This window comes from Microcaecilia unicolor, chromosome 8, assembly GCF_901765095.1.
Source record: "Microcaecilia unicolor chromosome 8, aMicUni1.1, whole genome shotgun sequence".
In the NCBI taxonomy this organism is placed as follows: domain Eukaryota; kingdom Metazoa; phylum Chordata; class Amphibia; order Gymnophiona; family Siphonopidae; genus Microcaecilia; species Microcaecilia unicolor.
This window is the reverse complement of record NC_044038.1, coordinates 152178422-152194743: the sequence shown is the minus strand read 5'-3', so window position 1 is coordinate 152194743 and position 16322 is coordinate 152178422. Positions and strand designations below refer to the sequence as shown.

Here is a 16322-nt window from a genome sequence, read left to right as displayed (position 1 = left end):
TTTGTTTCTTTCGACCCTAACAGGCTAGGGGTCGCTGTCGGGAAACGCACCATCTCCATTTCCTTCACTTACGCCCAGGCTGGGCTGACTCTTGAGGGTCATGTCACGGCTCATAGTGTTAGAGCCATGGCAGCGTCAGTGGCCCACTTGAAGTCAGCCACTATTGAAGAGATTTGCAAGGCTGCGACGTGGTCATCTGTCCACACATTCACATCACATTACTGCCTCCAGCAGGATACCCGACGCGACAGTCGGTTCGGGCAGTCGGTGCTGCAGAATCTGTTTGGGGTGTAAATCCAACTCCACCCTCCAGGACCCGAATTTATTCTGGTCAGGCTGCACTCTCAGTTAGTTGTCTTGGTAGGTCAATTTCTGTTGTACCCTCGCCGTTGCGAGGTTCAATTGACCTGGGTTCTTGTTTTGAGTGAGCCTGAAAGCTAGGGATACCCCAGTCGTGAGAACAAGCAGCCTGCTTGTCCTCGGAGAAAGTGAATGATACATACCTGTAGCAGGTGTTCTCCGAGGACAGCAGGCTGATTGTTCTCACCTACCCTCCCTCCTCCCCTTTGGAGTTGTGTTTCATATTTTATTGCTTGTCATTCAACTGGCGGGAGCGGTCGCGCACGGGCGGGAAGACGGCCGCGCATGCGCGGTGGGCGTGCCCTGCGTGCCGACCGTCCCGTGAAGCCTTTTCCGGTTGGTGGGGGCTGCCGCGGACGTCACCCAGTCGTGAGAACAATCAGCCTGCTGTCCTCGGAGAACACCTGCTACAGGTATGTATCATTCACTGTAGTGAAAAAGTCCAGCACAGTGCTGTGAGTGGCAGTGGTCTGGGCTGTCAGCGGTGCGCTAACTGCCACTGCCCTGCAGCGCTGCCAACCCAGACCACCATTGCTGGCAAGTCAAGAAGAAGAACTTTGGGTTCCATAAAGTCTTGCACCAACATTTATAGGTGCCCAAACAGGGGTGCCTATATGGTGGCACTTAAAAGTCCTGCTTTGACTTGGAAAGCTCTTTTTAGTACACTTTAAAGCTAGTCTTTAAGACTTGATGTATCAAACAGCGCTAGATTGTTACTAGTAATCATTTCTGTAGTGCTACTAGATGTACACAGCACTGTACACATTATCTGCAGGTACTTTCTCTGTCCCTAGAGGGCTCACAATCTAATTTTGGGTACCTGGGGCAATGGAGGGTTAAGTGACTTGCCCAAGGTCACAAGGAGCTGCAGTGGGAATTCAACCCATGTTGCCAGGATCAAAGCCCACTGCAGTAACCATTAGGCTACTCCTCCACTAATTTCTCCTGGATGATAGTGGGACCTGCTCTTAGTTTTTCATTTCTGTTGTTTCTCCTATTTCATGGTGTATGCAGTTGATTTTATGTTGTCGTATCTGCTCCTCTACTTCTGTTGTGGTTGGTTCAAAGTCTGTGTATTGTTAATTGTTTCTCTGCTTGTGCAATGCTTTAATGTTCTGTGTGGTTTAAACAGTGTTTTATCAAATAATCCAGTAAATAAGTAAATGCCCATAGCAGACTGATCTTGCTTCTTCTTTTGTTTTTGTAAGTCTTATGGACAAGGCTCTGGAGCAGACTGCAGACGCCATGTGCAAAAATTAAACATGATGCGAGGCGAGATGATGCAAGAGGCTGAAAAGGCAGCATGGTATTGAGTTTTGCTATATATTATATAAAATATATTTGTGTGTGTAAAAGATATGTCATCTTATAAACAATTAGCATACAATGTACCCTCCTTCCTCTCCACTCCCCTCTTCACACACATATTCAACATCTCATTTTGTCCAGCACCCCTCCTCCCCCGTGTCTACCTGTAAACTTGTCTTTACTTCGAGGGGGTCACTGGTAGTGACAGTGATTCATACAGGTCGCCTGCAGCTAGCCTTACAAATCTTCTTTTCATAGCCCTTGCTGGTCACAGCCATCCCTAGAATCATCCTTTGCTTCAAAAACATAACTGCCTGACTAGGTTCATGGAAAATATATATTTAAAACCCCCTTTTTCATCCAGCTCGACCAGTCCAGGCACTTGAGTTTATGCCACCCTGTAAGCAGATGGAGACAGAACATGGCCTTTCCAATGACAACATCACTAGTATTAAGGAGTGGTGCAGCCCTTGAACTTAATAGGATTCTGTCTGCAGCTGATGGTGGTACATCTTGGACTGATGCAGCAGAAGTTCTGGATAGCCCACAGACTGAGCTTAAGTGAATCTAGTGGAGCAGGCCCTATTTGGTCAGGAACTTTCAGGGATCGATTTGCAGACATTTTAATGATAGTGTCTGTGTCCTGCTGCCTCCCAAGCAGTCTGTAGACCTCTGCTACAGTGACACCTGCCAGGTTGGAAAGTGTGAGATAAATCAGGGCCCTGGTGCCAAAGCAAGAGTGGTACTCCCATATCCCTTCCCCCGCACACCACTACCTTTTCAATCACCCTGGACAAACTGGCAGCAGGAGAAGCTCTCAAGAACATAAGAATAGCCACACTGAGTCAGACCAACGGTCCATCCAGCCCAGCACCTGCCCCCAGCACCTCAAGTCGTGATTGCTCTATTTTGGCTGCTTTCCTCGCAGGAATGGGGAATTAGAGTTAATTTTTTTTTTTTAATGGAGGGAAGGGCAGAGAATTGAAAGCCAGAACAGGTATTAGTGGGAGGAACAACATTGGAGTCGCAGCTGAGGCTGCTTCTTCTGGTGAGTAACATACTGGGAACTTTAGTGATGTGCACATGGGAGCTTGCACATTAGAACTGTGGCCACCTCTTTTTGCACTAAATCTGATTAAGCTGAGCCAGTGGAAAATAGATATAACTGGGGTTCTTATGAATGCAGAAGTGCAGTGGGGTAAACAGGTATGCTGTCTGCCCCTCCCCCCCCCCCAAGTGCAGTGGGTAAACCAGGTATGCTGTCTGCCCTTCCCCCCCCCCCCCCCCCCCCCCCCCCCCCAAGTAGAAATTTGTGATCATCTTAGATCTTGGCTGCATTTCTACCGCTCTAAGAGCAGAATCTGAGCCATTGACTATGGGGAATTGGGAGCCCTAAGGGTACACCCTGCTTTGGTGGGTTCTATACTCATGCAGTACCTTCAGAAAACTTTTAAGACTGTATAGCAACTGGGCCACTTGGTTTGAAAGGAGGTATGAAGGATGGCTGGGAGTTGTCTCTGTCCACCCCCTTGGGCCCCAAGAGACCAAGGCTCTCTGGAGAGGCCATTGGAGATGGTCTGTGAGTCCATCCTTTCCTTGTTTCTGGAGAAGGACTGGAGTCCCATTGGCAGCCTCTCTCAGGAAGAAGTGAGGAGCCCTCCATCTACTTGTTCCAGCAGAGAGAGTTAGTATTCCATAAATCACAGCTTCCTGTGTATTACGGCAGCTTTGAGTGAGGAGGAGTCACAAAGACATGCAGTCCTGGAGAAGGGTTCGGAAGCCCTCTAAAGTATTTCCCTTCATAAGACCCTATGGAAGATGTTCTTGCAGAGTGGGAAGGCTCTGGAGGCAGTGTTGAAGGGGTACTCTTTTTGCCCATGGAGGCAGAAAGCAATGGCAGTGCCAATTTTTATGTGGTAGCACTGGTGAGAACATAAGAATAGCCATTTCCTTGTAATCAAGCAGATGAATCCATTACGTATGGGTTGTGTCCATCAACTAGCAGGGGGAGATAGAGAGCACTGAAAAACCATAGTGCCTCATAGCCAGCTAGCTCCATATGCCTCTTCAGTATTCTCTATCTCCCCAGCAGGATGGATGCAGCTTGTTCAGCTCCTTCAGAAATCTGCCTGGGGTGGCTCCTGTGCTTTGTCCAGTTGTAGCAGGGGTGTGTGGCTGATGGTGCCACTTTAAAGCCACATAGGTTCGCCCTTTCCCTGCCTTACCCCCGGCCCCCGATGTGGATGTAGACACATAGGTTTGCCCTGTCCCTGGCTTTTCCCACACTCTCAATTGTGGATGCAGGCACATTGGTTCGTCCTTTCCCTGCCTTTCCCACTCTACTGATCCTCCGGAGTTCGAAATTTGCCTCTATTGCTATTGCCTCTAACTTTCCTCACAGCGTAAAAAAAAAAAGACGCATCGCGCTTTGGCGCTGCGATTCCAGAAAAGAGGCTTTCTTCTGATTGTGCAGCGTGACCGGAGCACTGTGGACTCGATCTGGAGAGGTAAGAGCGGTTTCTAGCTCCTCCGGGGAGGGCCGCGATCGGGACGGTTTTTGGCGCAAATCCGCCATTTTGAAATTTTCCGCCGTTTTTCGACGATGGCTGCGGAGGTTGTTAAGCGCTGTTCCAGTTGTGGCAAGCGCAGATCAGCAGCAGGGCTCTGGTAAATTGTGCTCTTCAGACGTCAGAGCCGGCCCGAGCATGGCGAGCGATGTTTCTTCCTGCTCAGTGGAGCTGGCAGCGGGCACCATTTTGAATGCGCAGCATGGCGCGACCCCCGTTGAAGCGGATGGATTTGAATCTGGAGGGGAGCCTCGTGTGGAGTCTAACAGGGGAGCTTCTAGCCCCAGACTGGAAACCAGGAGGCCAGGGTGAGCCCTCCCCTGAGTTTGTGTTACTGCTGCATAAAGCATCATGTTAAAAAGAGCTCTCCCGCAGGGTCTCATTCAGCCCTGCTATCTGTTCCCCCTCCAGTGGAGGCCCGGCCTCGGATTGCCATCAGGCGGTTCTCCCCTGATAGCGGGCCGCAAGACAAGCGCAGAAGGGTTAATGACCCCTTCAGAGAGTGGCGCACCCCCCTTCTCTCCCCATGGTCTGGATGTGAGATTCTGAGGGGTCTGGCATGCCCTTGTTGTCTGAAGAGCCAGAGGAAAGTGCAGGACTGCCACCGGATCCAGATGATCCTTCCGGCGGTGAGGATTTTCCACCGCGACGAGCTGCCAGCGCTTATTTCTGATGCCCTGCAGGCCTTTCTATTGAAGATCCTGGGAGTGGCGAAGACCTCCTCTGGTAATCCGAGGATGGCAAGTACTAAGAAGCCTGCTCAAGCCTTTCCTTTGCATGACTCCATCCAAGAGCTTATTTCAGCTCAATGGGCTGACCCCGAGGGGCCTTTGAAAGTGTGCCAGGGCAAATGGGGCAATTATACCTCTAAGTGAGGAGCATTTGGCATGTTTAGCAGTGCCTAAAGTGGATGCACTAGCCACGGCTGTGACAAAGAGAACTGCCTTCCCTGTTGAAGGAGGAGTTGCCCTGAAGGACATGCAGAACCGACGCCTGGAATCAGCTATGAAACGGTCCTTTAAATTTCAGGCCTATCCTTATGGGCGTCTGCATGCAGCTGTTATGCTGCCCGAGCCTGCCTCGCTTGGTTACAACAGGCAGTGGAACAGCCCGGAGATGGAGCGGAGCCCTTGCAGAGGTGGCACTGCGGATAGAGTCGGCCTTGTCGTTCTTGGCTGGACGGCCCTTTATGATCTGGTCAGAGCTTCGGTTAATCAGATGGCCGTGGCGGCTCGCCGTCTTCTATGGCTACGGCACTGGGCGGCTGACATGGCCTCTGAGCAAAGGTTGGTGAAGTTGCCCTTCCAAGGCCTTCTCCTATTTGATAAGGGAGAAAATTGTTAAAGGCCTGGGGGACCTAAACCCCAGCGCTTACCCGAGGATAGGCCGCGGCCTTCTTCCAAGCGTCAGGCAGTTCCCTCTTACAGACCTCGCTTCCATGAAGTTAGAAGGTACCGCCCGGGGCGTTCTGCTGGGTTCACTTCTCGTGCCCGCTTTCAGCAGAGGAACTCCTTTCGTGCGGACAAGCATTCCGCAGCGACCAGCTCAAGGCCTGGAGTTCAAGGGCGACCCTCTCAATGATGGTGCGCCAGCCCTCTTCTCAATTCCTGCAATAGGAGGACGCCTTTCCCTCTTTCTTGTGGAGTGGGTCAAGATTTCCTCAGATCAGTGGGTTTTGGACCTGATCAGAGATGGCTATAGAATAGAATTCAATGCCCCGATGAGAGACGTGTTTGAGGAGTCCCGATGCAGTTCTGCCGTCAAACGGGCGGTGGTAGAGGAGACCATGCAAGGCTTGATTCACCTAGGGGCGGTGTCCCCAGTGCCTCCTGCTGAACACGGCTCAGGCCGTTACCCCATTTACTTTGTGGTGACGCGAAAAGGCGGGTCTTTTCGGCCCATCCTCGACTTAAAAGAAGTCAAAAAGTCTCTAAGAGTGTGGCATTTTCACATGGAATCCCTGCGCCCCGTCATTGCGGCGGTACAGCCAGGAGAGTTTCTCACATCTCTGGACCTGAAAGAAGCTTACTTGCACATTCCTATTTGGCCCCCGCACCAAAGGTTTCCAGTTTCGGACCTTGCCGTTTGGCCTCGCCATAGCTCCCCGAACCTTTCCAAGGTAATGGTGGTAGTAGCTGCCTTTCTCAGGCAAGAGGGTATTCGGGTTCACCCGTACCTAGACGACTGGCTCATCAGAGCGGACTCGACAGAGGAGAGTCATCAGGTAACAGCCAGAGTGGTCTCAGTACTTCAATCTCTGGGCTAGGTCATCAATATAGCCAAAAGTCACCTGACCCCCTCTCAATCTCTAGAATATTTGGGGGTCCGGTTCGACACAGCCTCGGGCTTTGTTTATCTACCCGAGCAAAGGCGGTGCAAGCTTCAGAATCAGGTCCATCTGCTCCTGAGGATGCCTCGTCCCCGCGAGCTTGGGACAATGTCCAGCTGTTAGGGTCGTTGACGACCACCTTGGAAGTGGTGCCCTGGGCGAGAGCGCACCTGAGACCTCTGCAGTGCTCCCTGCTTCAACGATGGTCTCCAATTTCTCAGGATTATCAGTGCAGACTCACGTGGCTTCCTGCGGCCCAGCTCAGTATGGAGTGGTGGCTCTCAGACAGCATGCTGTGGCAAGGAATGCCGCTAGCGCTCCCCGATTGATGCCTGGTTGTAACAGATGCCAACCTGAAGGGCTGGGGTGCACATTGCTGGGGAAGGCATGCCCAGGGTCTTTGGACACCCGTGGAGTCGGAGTGGTCCATCAATTGCTTGGAGTTGAAAGCGATATTCCAGGCGCTCCTGGCCTTTCACTTGACCCTGGAAGGATTGGCTGTCAGAGTTCTGTTGGACAACACGACAGCAGTGGCCTACATATATCGACAAGGCGGCACTCAGTGCAGAGCATTTGCCACTGGGCCGAGCTACATCTGCAGTTTCTGTCAGCAGCTCACATTGCAGGTCAGAGCAACGTGCAAGCCGATTATCTAAGCAGGCATCAAATCGACCCAGCGGAGTGGGAACTGGCAGACAAAGTGTTTCTTCAGATCTGTGCCAAGTGGGGGATGCCCGTAGTGGATCTTATGGCCTCAAGCGCAAATGCCAAAGTCCCGTGCTTTATAGCAGACAGAGAGATCCTCGCTCGGCGGGGTTGGATGCCTTGGCTCAACCCCAGCCTCAGGGCCTCCTGGATGTGTTCCCTCCGTGGCCCTTGATAGGGCGAGTACTCCTGCGGATTTGGCTACATCAAGGAGAGGTGGTTCTCATTGCCCCGGATTGGCCCAGGAAGGCTCCCCTTCCTTTGCCTCTGGTACCGAATCTGTTGTCACAGGGACCGGTGACCATGGAGGACGCCTGCCGCTTTGGTCATACGGCATGGCTATTGAGAGGGTGCAATTGAGAGACAAGGGCTATTCCAACAAGGTCATCTCCACTCTCCTACAGGCCCACAAGCGTTCCACTTCCGTGGCTTAAGCCAGGATTTGGCGCCAATTTGAGGCTGCTTGTGCTTCTAAAGCGATCACACCCAGGCGGGCTTCTGTCTCGCCGATACTTGACTTTTTGCAGGATGGTTTACAAAAAGGCCTGGCCTATAATTCTCTGCGTGTTCAAGTGGCAGCCTTAGCTTGTTTTCGAGGGAAGGTCGCTGGCCTCTCTCTGGCTGCTTATCCGGATGTGGCACGGTTTCTTAGAGGGGTGCTTCAGCTCCGTCCTCCCGTGCGGGCTCCGTGTCCGGCCTGGAACCTGGGGTTAGTTTTAAAGGCCCTTCAGTGTTCGCCCTTTGAACCGCTAAGGCGAGCTTCAGAGAAGGATGTGACCCTAAAGACGGTCTTTTTGGTGGCCATTACTTCGGCGACACGGGTGTCTGAGCTCCAGGCGCTGTCCTGTCGAGACCCTTTTCTGCAGTTCTCAGAGTCCGGAGTTATGGTACGTACAGTGCCTTCCTTCCTGCCTAAGGTGGTTTCAGCGTTTCACCTAAACAAGCCTATTTTCCTGCCTTCTTTTCCAGAGAAGAGTTTCCGGAAGCCTTTGGGCAATTGCATCTCCTAGATGTGCGAAAGGCTCTGTTGCAGTATCTGCACATGTCAAATGCTTTTAGGACCTCTGATCATCTTTTTGTCTTATTGTCAGGTCCGCGCAGAGGGTCTCCAGTGTCTAAAGCCACTATAGCCCATTGGCTCAAGGAAGCTATTTTTTTCAGCATATCTGCTGTCTGGCCGGCCTCTGCCTGAAGCCTTAAGGCACATTCCACAAGAGCGATTTCCTCTTCTTGGGCTGAAACTGGAGCACTCTCTCTTCAAGAGATATGCAGTGCAGCGACATGGGCTTCTAAGCTCTCTTTTGCCCGACATTACAGGCTGGATGTGGCTGCCAGGAGTGACGCGCATTTTGGAGCACAAGTGCTGGCGCATGGTGTGGCTTGTTCCCACCCTATATAGGGATTGCTTTGATACATTCCATACGTAATGGATTCATCTGCTTGATGACAAGGAAGGGAAAATTAGGTTCTTACCTTGGTAATTTTCTTTCCTTTAGTCATAGCAGATGAATCCATGAGCCCTCCCTCGGTGATTCATTGTGTGATTGATGTTGTTTTATGTTCAGTTTTTCCTGTAGATATGTTCCCTCACCTCATTGGGAGAAGTTGGAAAACAGTCTTCATGATTTCTGTTATGTTACAGGAGGTTGAGTTCGTCCCTCCTTTGAATTACTGCTCCTGTTCTGGGGCTTTCATCCGCTTTGAGGAAAGTTCATGTTATGTTACTTTGCGGTGTTACACTGCTTTGGAAACTTCAAATACTGAAGAGGCAGATGGAGCTAACTGGCCATGAGGCACTATGGTTTTTCAGTGCTCTCTATCTCCCCCTGCTGGTTGATGGACACAACCCATACGTAATGGATTCATCTGCTATGACTAAAGGAAAGAAAATTACCAAGGTAAGAACCTAATTTTCCCATTGAGTAAGACCAATGATCCATCTAGCCCAGTATTCTGTTTCCAACCGTGGCCAATCCATGTTACAAGTACCAAGCAGAAATCCAATTAGTAGCAACATTCCATGCTACTAATTCCAGGGTAAACAGTGGCTTCCCCTTTGTCCATCTCAATAACAGACTATGGATTCCTCCAGAAACTTGTCCAAACCTTTTCTAAACCCAGATATGCTAACCACCATTACCATGTCCTCTGGCAACAAATTCTAGAATTTAACTATTCTTTGAGTGAAAAAATATTTCCTCCTATTTGTTTTAAAAGTTGAGAGTTTTGGGCCAGGACAGGAGGATCCTGCTTATGAAAGATAGCATAGTAAGGGCCTCCACACTCTGGGGCAGTTGATGGAAGAAGGTCAAATATTACCTTTTGAAGATCTTCAAGAAGTGTATGGTATAGATGTGAAGGATCACTATCAATATAGACAAATTGGGGCATTCATACAGCATAAAGCCTCGAAGGAATTAGAAACAGAGGAAACCCCACTAGAAGAGAGCATTACTGGGTGAGAGTTTAGGAGACGAATATACTATTGCAAACAGCCCCACAGGTTTAAGTATCTTTCCCAGTGGGAAAGAGAACTGGATATACAGCTGGAAGATAGACTGAGAACAGATTTTAAAATCTCTACCCAAAGCTTCTGTAAATAGTAGTCTTATTGAGAATGGTTATAAATGGTATTATATCCTGACAAGTTTGAAGGGAATATATATGGGAGAGGTAATACAGTTTTACTGAAAAGAGAGTCCTGTCCATTGACCATAACAAGTCTTTCGAAAGGATAAAAATGTATTTCTCTACAATGCAGTGAGCTTGGTCATCAAATATATACGTAGCCCAATTTCCACAGTAGGGGCCTCGGGTTGTTTCAAGGCTACTGCTAGCACTAATCTACTGGCCATAAGCAACTAGCTTATGATTGTGAGCCTGGACACCTGAAGACCACATGTTAAGCAAGCATCATTCTAAAGTTTTAGATATAGTAAATCCTGTAATCTCAATAAAGAGGACAAGCACCAAGTCCCAATAAGTTTAGTCCTTAAGACAATTTCACCAAATATGTTGAAAAGTCTCCCTCCCCCTACAGTCACACCAAGATTGGTCATTGCTGCATATGCTCCTACCAGAACTGGGTTTCGGAGGGAAAACATGCCTTCTGTCCATGGATCCCCAGGTTTACTGTTGGACAATAATATTTAAGGGGATGGTATAGAAAGGGAGGAGTGGAGGTTGGATGAGGTAGTTTTGTGATGTTCTATAATGCAGTTGTTAAGTTTTGGTTGGATGATGATCTTTTTTTCAATAAACTGGAAAAAAAATTATTTTATTTTTTTAAGGAGGGGCAAGGTTAGGGGGAGACTCCCATTCCCAGGAGGACTTAGATCTGTTACTTTGGCTTCCTAGGGTAGAGCCCATGATTGCTGTAGTGATTTCATAATGCTATATTCCTTATGGAATGGGATTTGGCCCTTAAGAATGTACAAGAAAAGATGGTCAAAGTGTTGGAGGAAGTTTTTTGCTGTGCATTGGACATCATAGTGGTGTGCAGACACATGTCCCTCAAGGCTACTTTCTGCATTTTTCAGTCCCATCTTCCTCAGATATTTTTCATGCACTAATGGTGGTTCAGTCCATCACTGTGCCCCATGATACATTTCCTGTCCCTCTGCTGAAACAATATCGTACACTTTTCCTTCCATTTCTTGTTAGGATGATTCAAGATAGTTTAGCTCTTGGATATGTGCCTGCTACTTGGAAATCCACGGTCATCAGACCACATCAAAAAGATGCCCATATTAGCAAAACCGAGGTCTCCAATTACCAGCCAATAGCACATCTGTAAGGTGATAGAGTTCCTGGTAGTGGACCATTTCAATTCTTTTATTGATCAAAATACCTTTCTTCACCCTAACCAGACTGGATTTCGTCCTCACCATAGCACCGAGACAGCATTAATAGGACTAGTCACATATATCTGAGAGGCATTGAACGAGGGGAAAATATTTCTTCTATTGTCCCTTGATTTGTCAGCAATATTAAACACTCCCATTGACTATTGTCTGGCACTGGGCACCTAAATACTGTCCTGCTGTGACTGTGCATGAATGATCCCTACCTCTCTAAACTATCCTTCTCTGGTGTGGCTACTGCTGATCTTCCTTTACTGTCCTGTCTAATATTGGAGTTCTTTTCTGTCAAATTACCTATTTTTATATTGTAAACCACTATGTTGTACCTTATGAAAAGTGGTATATCAAAGAAAATTAAACCATAAAATTAAAACCAATATTATTGGATGAGTTCCTTGGAGTGCAGGAATGGAGGCCATTATATCTTTTTTGGCTTTTTCTCTGCCTGGCCCTAATTCTGCTCTTGTCATGCAAGGGGAGCTCTTAAGGAATCCAGAGCCTCTGGTGAGGGGGAGCCTTGACAGGCTCTGTAGAGTCTTTGGGGCCAGGACCCCTTTCACATGAATTTGTATTGCTATTACATAAGGCCTAGTTAGTAAAAAGGTTCAAGTAGCACAGCTTGCTCCAAAGGATCAGGCTGCACCAAGAGGTTTGGAGGAGCCTAGGCATCCCAGAAGGCCAAGAATAGAGGCTGTAGATTGGTACTCCCAATCAGTAGTGTCAGTTTGGTTCTGTCAGAGCATGGTAGCACGTCTATTGTTTATAGAGCAGCCTCTTGTTGAACCTCTTGAGGGGGAACTCCCACTGTTAAAGCATGTGTTTTGAAGTTTCAGTGCTTGAACTTCAGACAGCTGTCTGTATTCCCTGTTTCCAGGGCTTGTCTCTGTTGTGTGTAACTGTCTCTCAAAGGCCAGCAGTAGAGGAACTAGACTTCCCTAAGGAATCCACCCATATCGAGACAGGTATGGCTTATATATCAGATGCCTTCTGTGATGTTATCAGTACTTTAGCTGTCTTGGTTCTGGTCAGGCGTCTCTTGTGGCTTTAGCGTCTGTCAATGGACACAGCCTCCAAAACCTGACTTAGCAGACCCCCTTTTGAGAGAAGCTGTTCAGGGAAGATTTGAAGAAACTGATGAAAGATCTTGGGGAGATTAAAACCCAGAGGTTGCATGAGGACAAATCCCTCTCACAGTGCTGTGGCAGTTTGAGGTTTCATGATATGAAGCACTACCATCCAGGGCAGAAGGGCTCCTTTCCACTTTCTTGGTATCAGGTCTTGGGAGTGCTTCCTTTTGAGCAGATAAGAAAGGGCAGGGAGCAAGGGGGTCCCTGCTGCCTTGAGGCCCACTTGATGGGCGGAGGGCTCAACCCTCAATGGGTCAAATTGGGACGATGCCTTTCAGCATTCTTTGGAGTGGACCCAAGTGATTCAACCAGTGGATATTGGATGTGGTTAGTTTTATAAGCTGGAGTTTTTCCCCGCACTTGTAGATTCTTTTATATCTCTCTGTCACACACTAGCCAAGAAAGCAGCTGTGTGGATTACACTGCAAAAGTTATTGGATTTGGGGGCAGTAGTCTTTGTTTCAAAAGAGGAGTGCATCAATGGAAGGTGTTCTGTTTACTTAATGGTGCTAAAGAAAAGAGTTTTTGTTCCATTATGGATCTCAAACGGGTGAATTGCAACACACTGCAAATTGGAAACTTAGCATTCTGCAGTCGCAGCAGTTCATCAAGGGGAGTTCCTAACCTTCTTGGGTCTCAAGGAAGTATACCTTCTCGCATTCCAATCTGGATGCTTTGTTAGAGGTTTTTGCAGTTTGATTCAGGGGAATCATTATCCATTTTGAGCCATATTTTTCAGGCTGTTAGGCTGAAGTTTTGATTGAATGTCATGGGATAACGGGAATAAGTTAGAAAACTTCATAAAATAACTGAAAAGGAAAAGGTTTATCTCTAAAATGGCTGTCAGTAAGTGAGATCCAAGAGTGGGGATGGACTAGACTGATGCAGGGCTATGTTTCAATGGAAAATACCTGTGTGCCTCAGGGGTCACTTATTGAAAGAGAGAAATTTAATGAGTCGATGCTGAATGGAAACTGTAAAATACCAGAACTACTACACTGTACATTGTCTATGAAGATGCCTTCAGAACCGGTAGCAAAGACATAGGACTCGGGTGATGCAAAAATTGCTTAAGGCTGTTTTGAACTTTAGTTGTTTTGCTATTAGTATAACATTGGCTTCGAATGGATATTAGTCATGTCAGAGTTGGGGGGAAAATGTGACCAATGTAACCTCAGCAAAGTAAGCTCAGGATAACTGTGGATCAGAATGACCATGTTAAGCTAATTAGATGTAAACTAACCAATTGCCTGCAAAGGAAACGGGGGACATGGTATTTTAAGTTGGAGAACAAATCAGAATATGCTGACGTGGAATTGTGCTGGGAATTTCCAGATACATCGTAGAACATTTGAACATGACTAGGCAGAATCCATTTGAACATGACTAGGCAGAATCCATTCTATCTTAAGGAGCTGAAATCGTATTTTAAGAACCCAATTTCTCTGCATATGGCAGCAAGGATAGGAGAGCTGAGAATCAGAACTTTTGTGTTCAGCTTCCAAAGTCAACAGTAGGCATAAACCTTGTCAGTACTGGAGCTTCTTGTCCCTCTAATTACCGACCCATCTCCCTCCTTCCTTTTCTCTCCAAATTACTTGAGCGTGCTGTTCACCGCCGCTGCCTTGATTTTCTCTCCTCACATGCTATTCTTGACCCATTACAATCTGGTTTTCGCCCTCTCCACTCAACCGAAACTGCGCTCACTAAAGTCTCCAATGACCTATTACTGGCTAAATCCAGAGGTCAATATTCCATCCTCATTCTTCTTGATCTTTCCGCTGCTTTTGACACTGTCGATCACAGCATACTTCTCGATACCCTGTCCTCACTTGGATTCCAGGGCTCTGTCCTTTCCTGGTTCTCTTCCTACCTCTCCCTCCACACCTTTAGTGTTCACTCTGGTGGATCCTCTTCTACTTCTATCCCTCTGCCTGTCGGCGTACCTCAGGGTTCTGTTCTTGGTCCCCTCCTCTTTTCTATCTACACTTCTTCCCTTGGTTCATTAATCTCATCCCATGGCTTTTCCTACCATCTCTATGCTGATGACTCCCAAATCTACCTTTCTACCCCTGATATCTCACCTTGCATCCAAACCAAAGTTTCAGCGTGCTTGTCTGACATTGCTGCCTGGATGTCTCAACGCCACCTGAATTAAATATGACCAAAACCGAGCTTCTCATTTTCCCCACCCAAACCCACCTCCCCGCTCCCCCGTTTTCTATTTCTGTTGATGGCTCTCTCATTTCTCCTGTCTCCTCAGCTCGAAACCTTGGGGTCATCTTTGACTCTTCTCTCTCCTTCTCTGCTCATATCCAGGCAGACCGCCAAGACCTGTCGTTCTTCTTTACAACATCCGTAAAATCCGCCCCTTTCTTTCCGAGCACTCTACCAAAACCCTCATCCACACCCTTGTCACCTCTCGTTTAGACTACTGCAATCTGCTTCTTGCTGGCCTCCCACTTAGTCACCTCTCCCCTCTCCAGTCGGTTCAAACTCTGCTGCCCATCTCATCTTCACGCCAGGGTCGCTTTACTCATACTACCCCTCTCCCAAGTCGCTTCACTGGCTCCCTTATCCGTTTTCGCATCCTGTTCAACCTTCTTCTACTAACCTATAAATGTATTCACTCTGCTGCTCCCCAGTATCTCTCCACACTCGTCCTTCCCTACACCCCTCCCCGTGCACTCCGCTCCATGGATAAATCCTTCTTATCTGTTCCCTTCTCCACTACTGCCAACTCCAGACTTCGCGCCTTCTGTCTCGCTGCACCCTACGCCTGGAATAAACTTCCTGAGCCCCTACGTCTTGCCCCATCCTTGGCCACCTTTAAATCTAGACTGAAAGCCCACCTCTTTAACATTGCTTTTGACTCGTAACCACTTGTAACCACTCGCCTCCACCTACCCTCCTCTCTTCCTTCCCGTTCACATTAATTGATTTGATTACTTTATTTATTTTTTGTCTATTAGATTGTAAGCTCTTTGAGCAGGGACTGTCTTTCTTCTATGTTTGTGCAGCGCTGCGTATGCCTTGTAGCGCTATAGAAATGCTAAATAGTAGTAGTAGTAGTAGCTCCTGGACTGGCAGCCAATTTCAATGAAAAGTTAAACCTTTGGGTAAGCAAAATTTATTGATTATTTTCTTCCTTTTGACATCAGTAAGCTCTACTGAAGATATATATGCATTTTAACTGTAATATAATTGTGTTCAGATTATTCATAGACGTGAGCTAGTATTCAATTAACTATAGTTCTCATTCTTAAATTCTTCTAATTGTTTTTTTACTTGTATAAGTTGAATTTTACTATTAATTGTGCTATAACTTCTAATTTGTGCTAAAATAATTCATGAGTAAAGTTGTAGTTGTGTGTTCTCACACTTAAGAGTAATAAACATAGCACTGAAGAGATTATCCAGTAAATGTCAGATGGCATAACAATTCCACTAACAGGGCCTGCCACAGCTCCTCGGACATTTTCCAAGTTCATGGTTGTAGTAGTGTCAGCGCTCTGCATAGAGAGTATCAGATCCCATCCATATTTGGATGACTAATTTTGAGCCAGCTCAGAGAAAGAAAACAGTGTAATGGACTGAATGGTACAGCTTATATAGTCTTAATTGGATCATCAACTTCAAAAAAGCAACCTCTGAAGCCCTTGCAAATGTATCGGGTATGGTTCAACACTAAGGAAGGGAGAAGTGTTCTTCTCACCAACCCCAACCCCCTTCACACGCAGAGATATCTGAAGATTCAATCCTAGGTCTGATCACTGTTGGAGAAGTCTGTTCCTTGAGCATGGGATTGCATGCAGGTTCTGGATTTTGTGGCAGCAACCATAGAGATTGTAGCATGGGCTGTAGCACATTTGCGGCCACTACAGAGGCACAGACAGTCTTACAAGTGAATACAGAAAGTGTAGATCAATGTGAAATGGTAGCTGAATCCTCTCAACTTATTGGACACTCCTAAGTAGGTGATCTTAATAACAGATGCCATCTTGTTAGGCTGGGTTAATTGGCTTGAGGGAAGTGATTGATGTTAGAAGCATCTTAGTTGATC

General features: G+C 47.5%; 1 protein-coding gene across 2 annotated transcripts in view; it reads left to right on the top strand.

The window, feature by feature from the left end:
- MRNIP (MRN complex interacting protein) overlaps positions 1 to 16322 on the top strand; it is a 74386-nt gene that overhangs the window by 38679 nt on the left and 19385 nt on the right. For both annotated transcript variants that reach the window (XM_030212215.1, XM_030212216.1), the window contains exon 3: positions 1569 to 1666. In XM_030212215.1, the coding sequence (XP_030068075.1) occupies positions 1569 to 1666 (98 nt within the window). The remainder of the gene's footprint in view (positions 1 to 1568; positions 1667 to 16322) is intronic.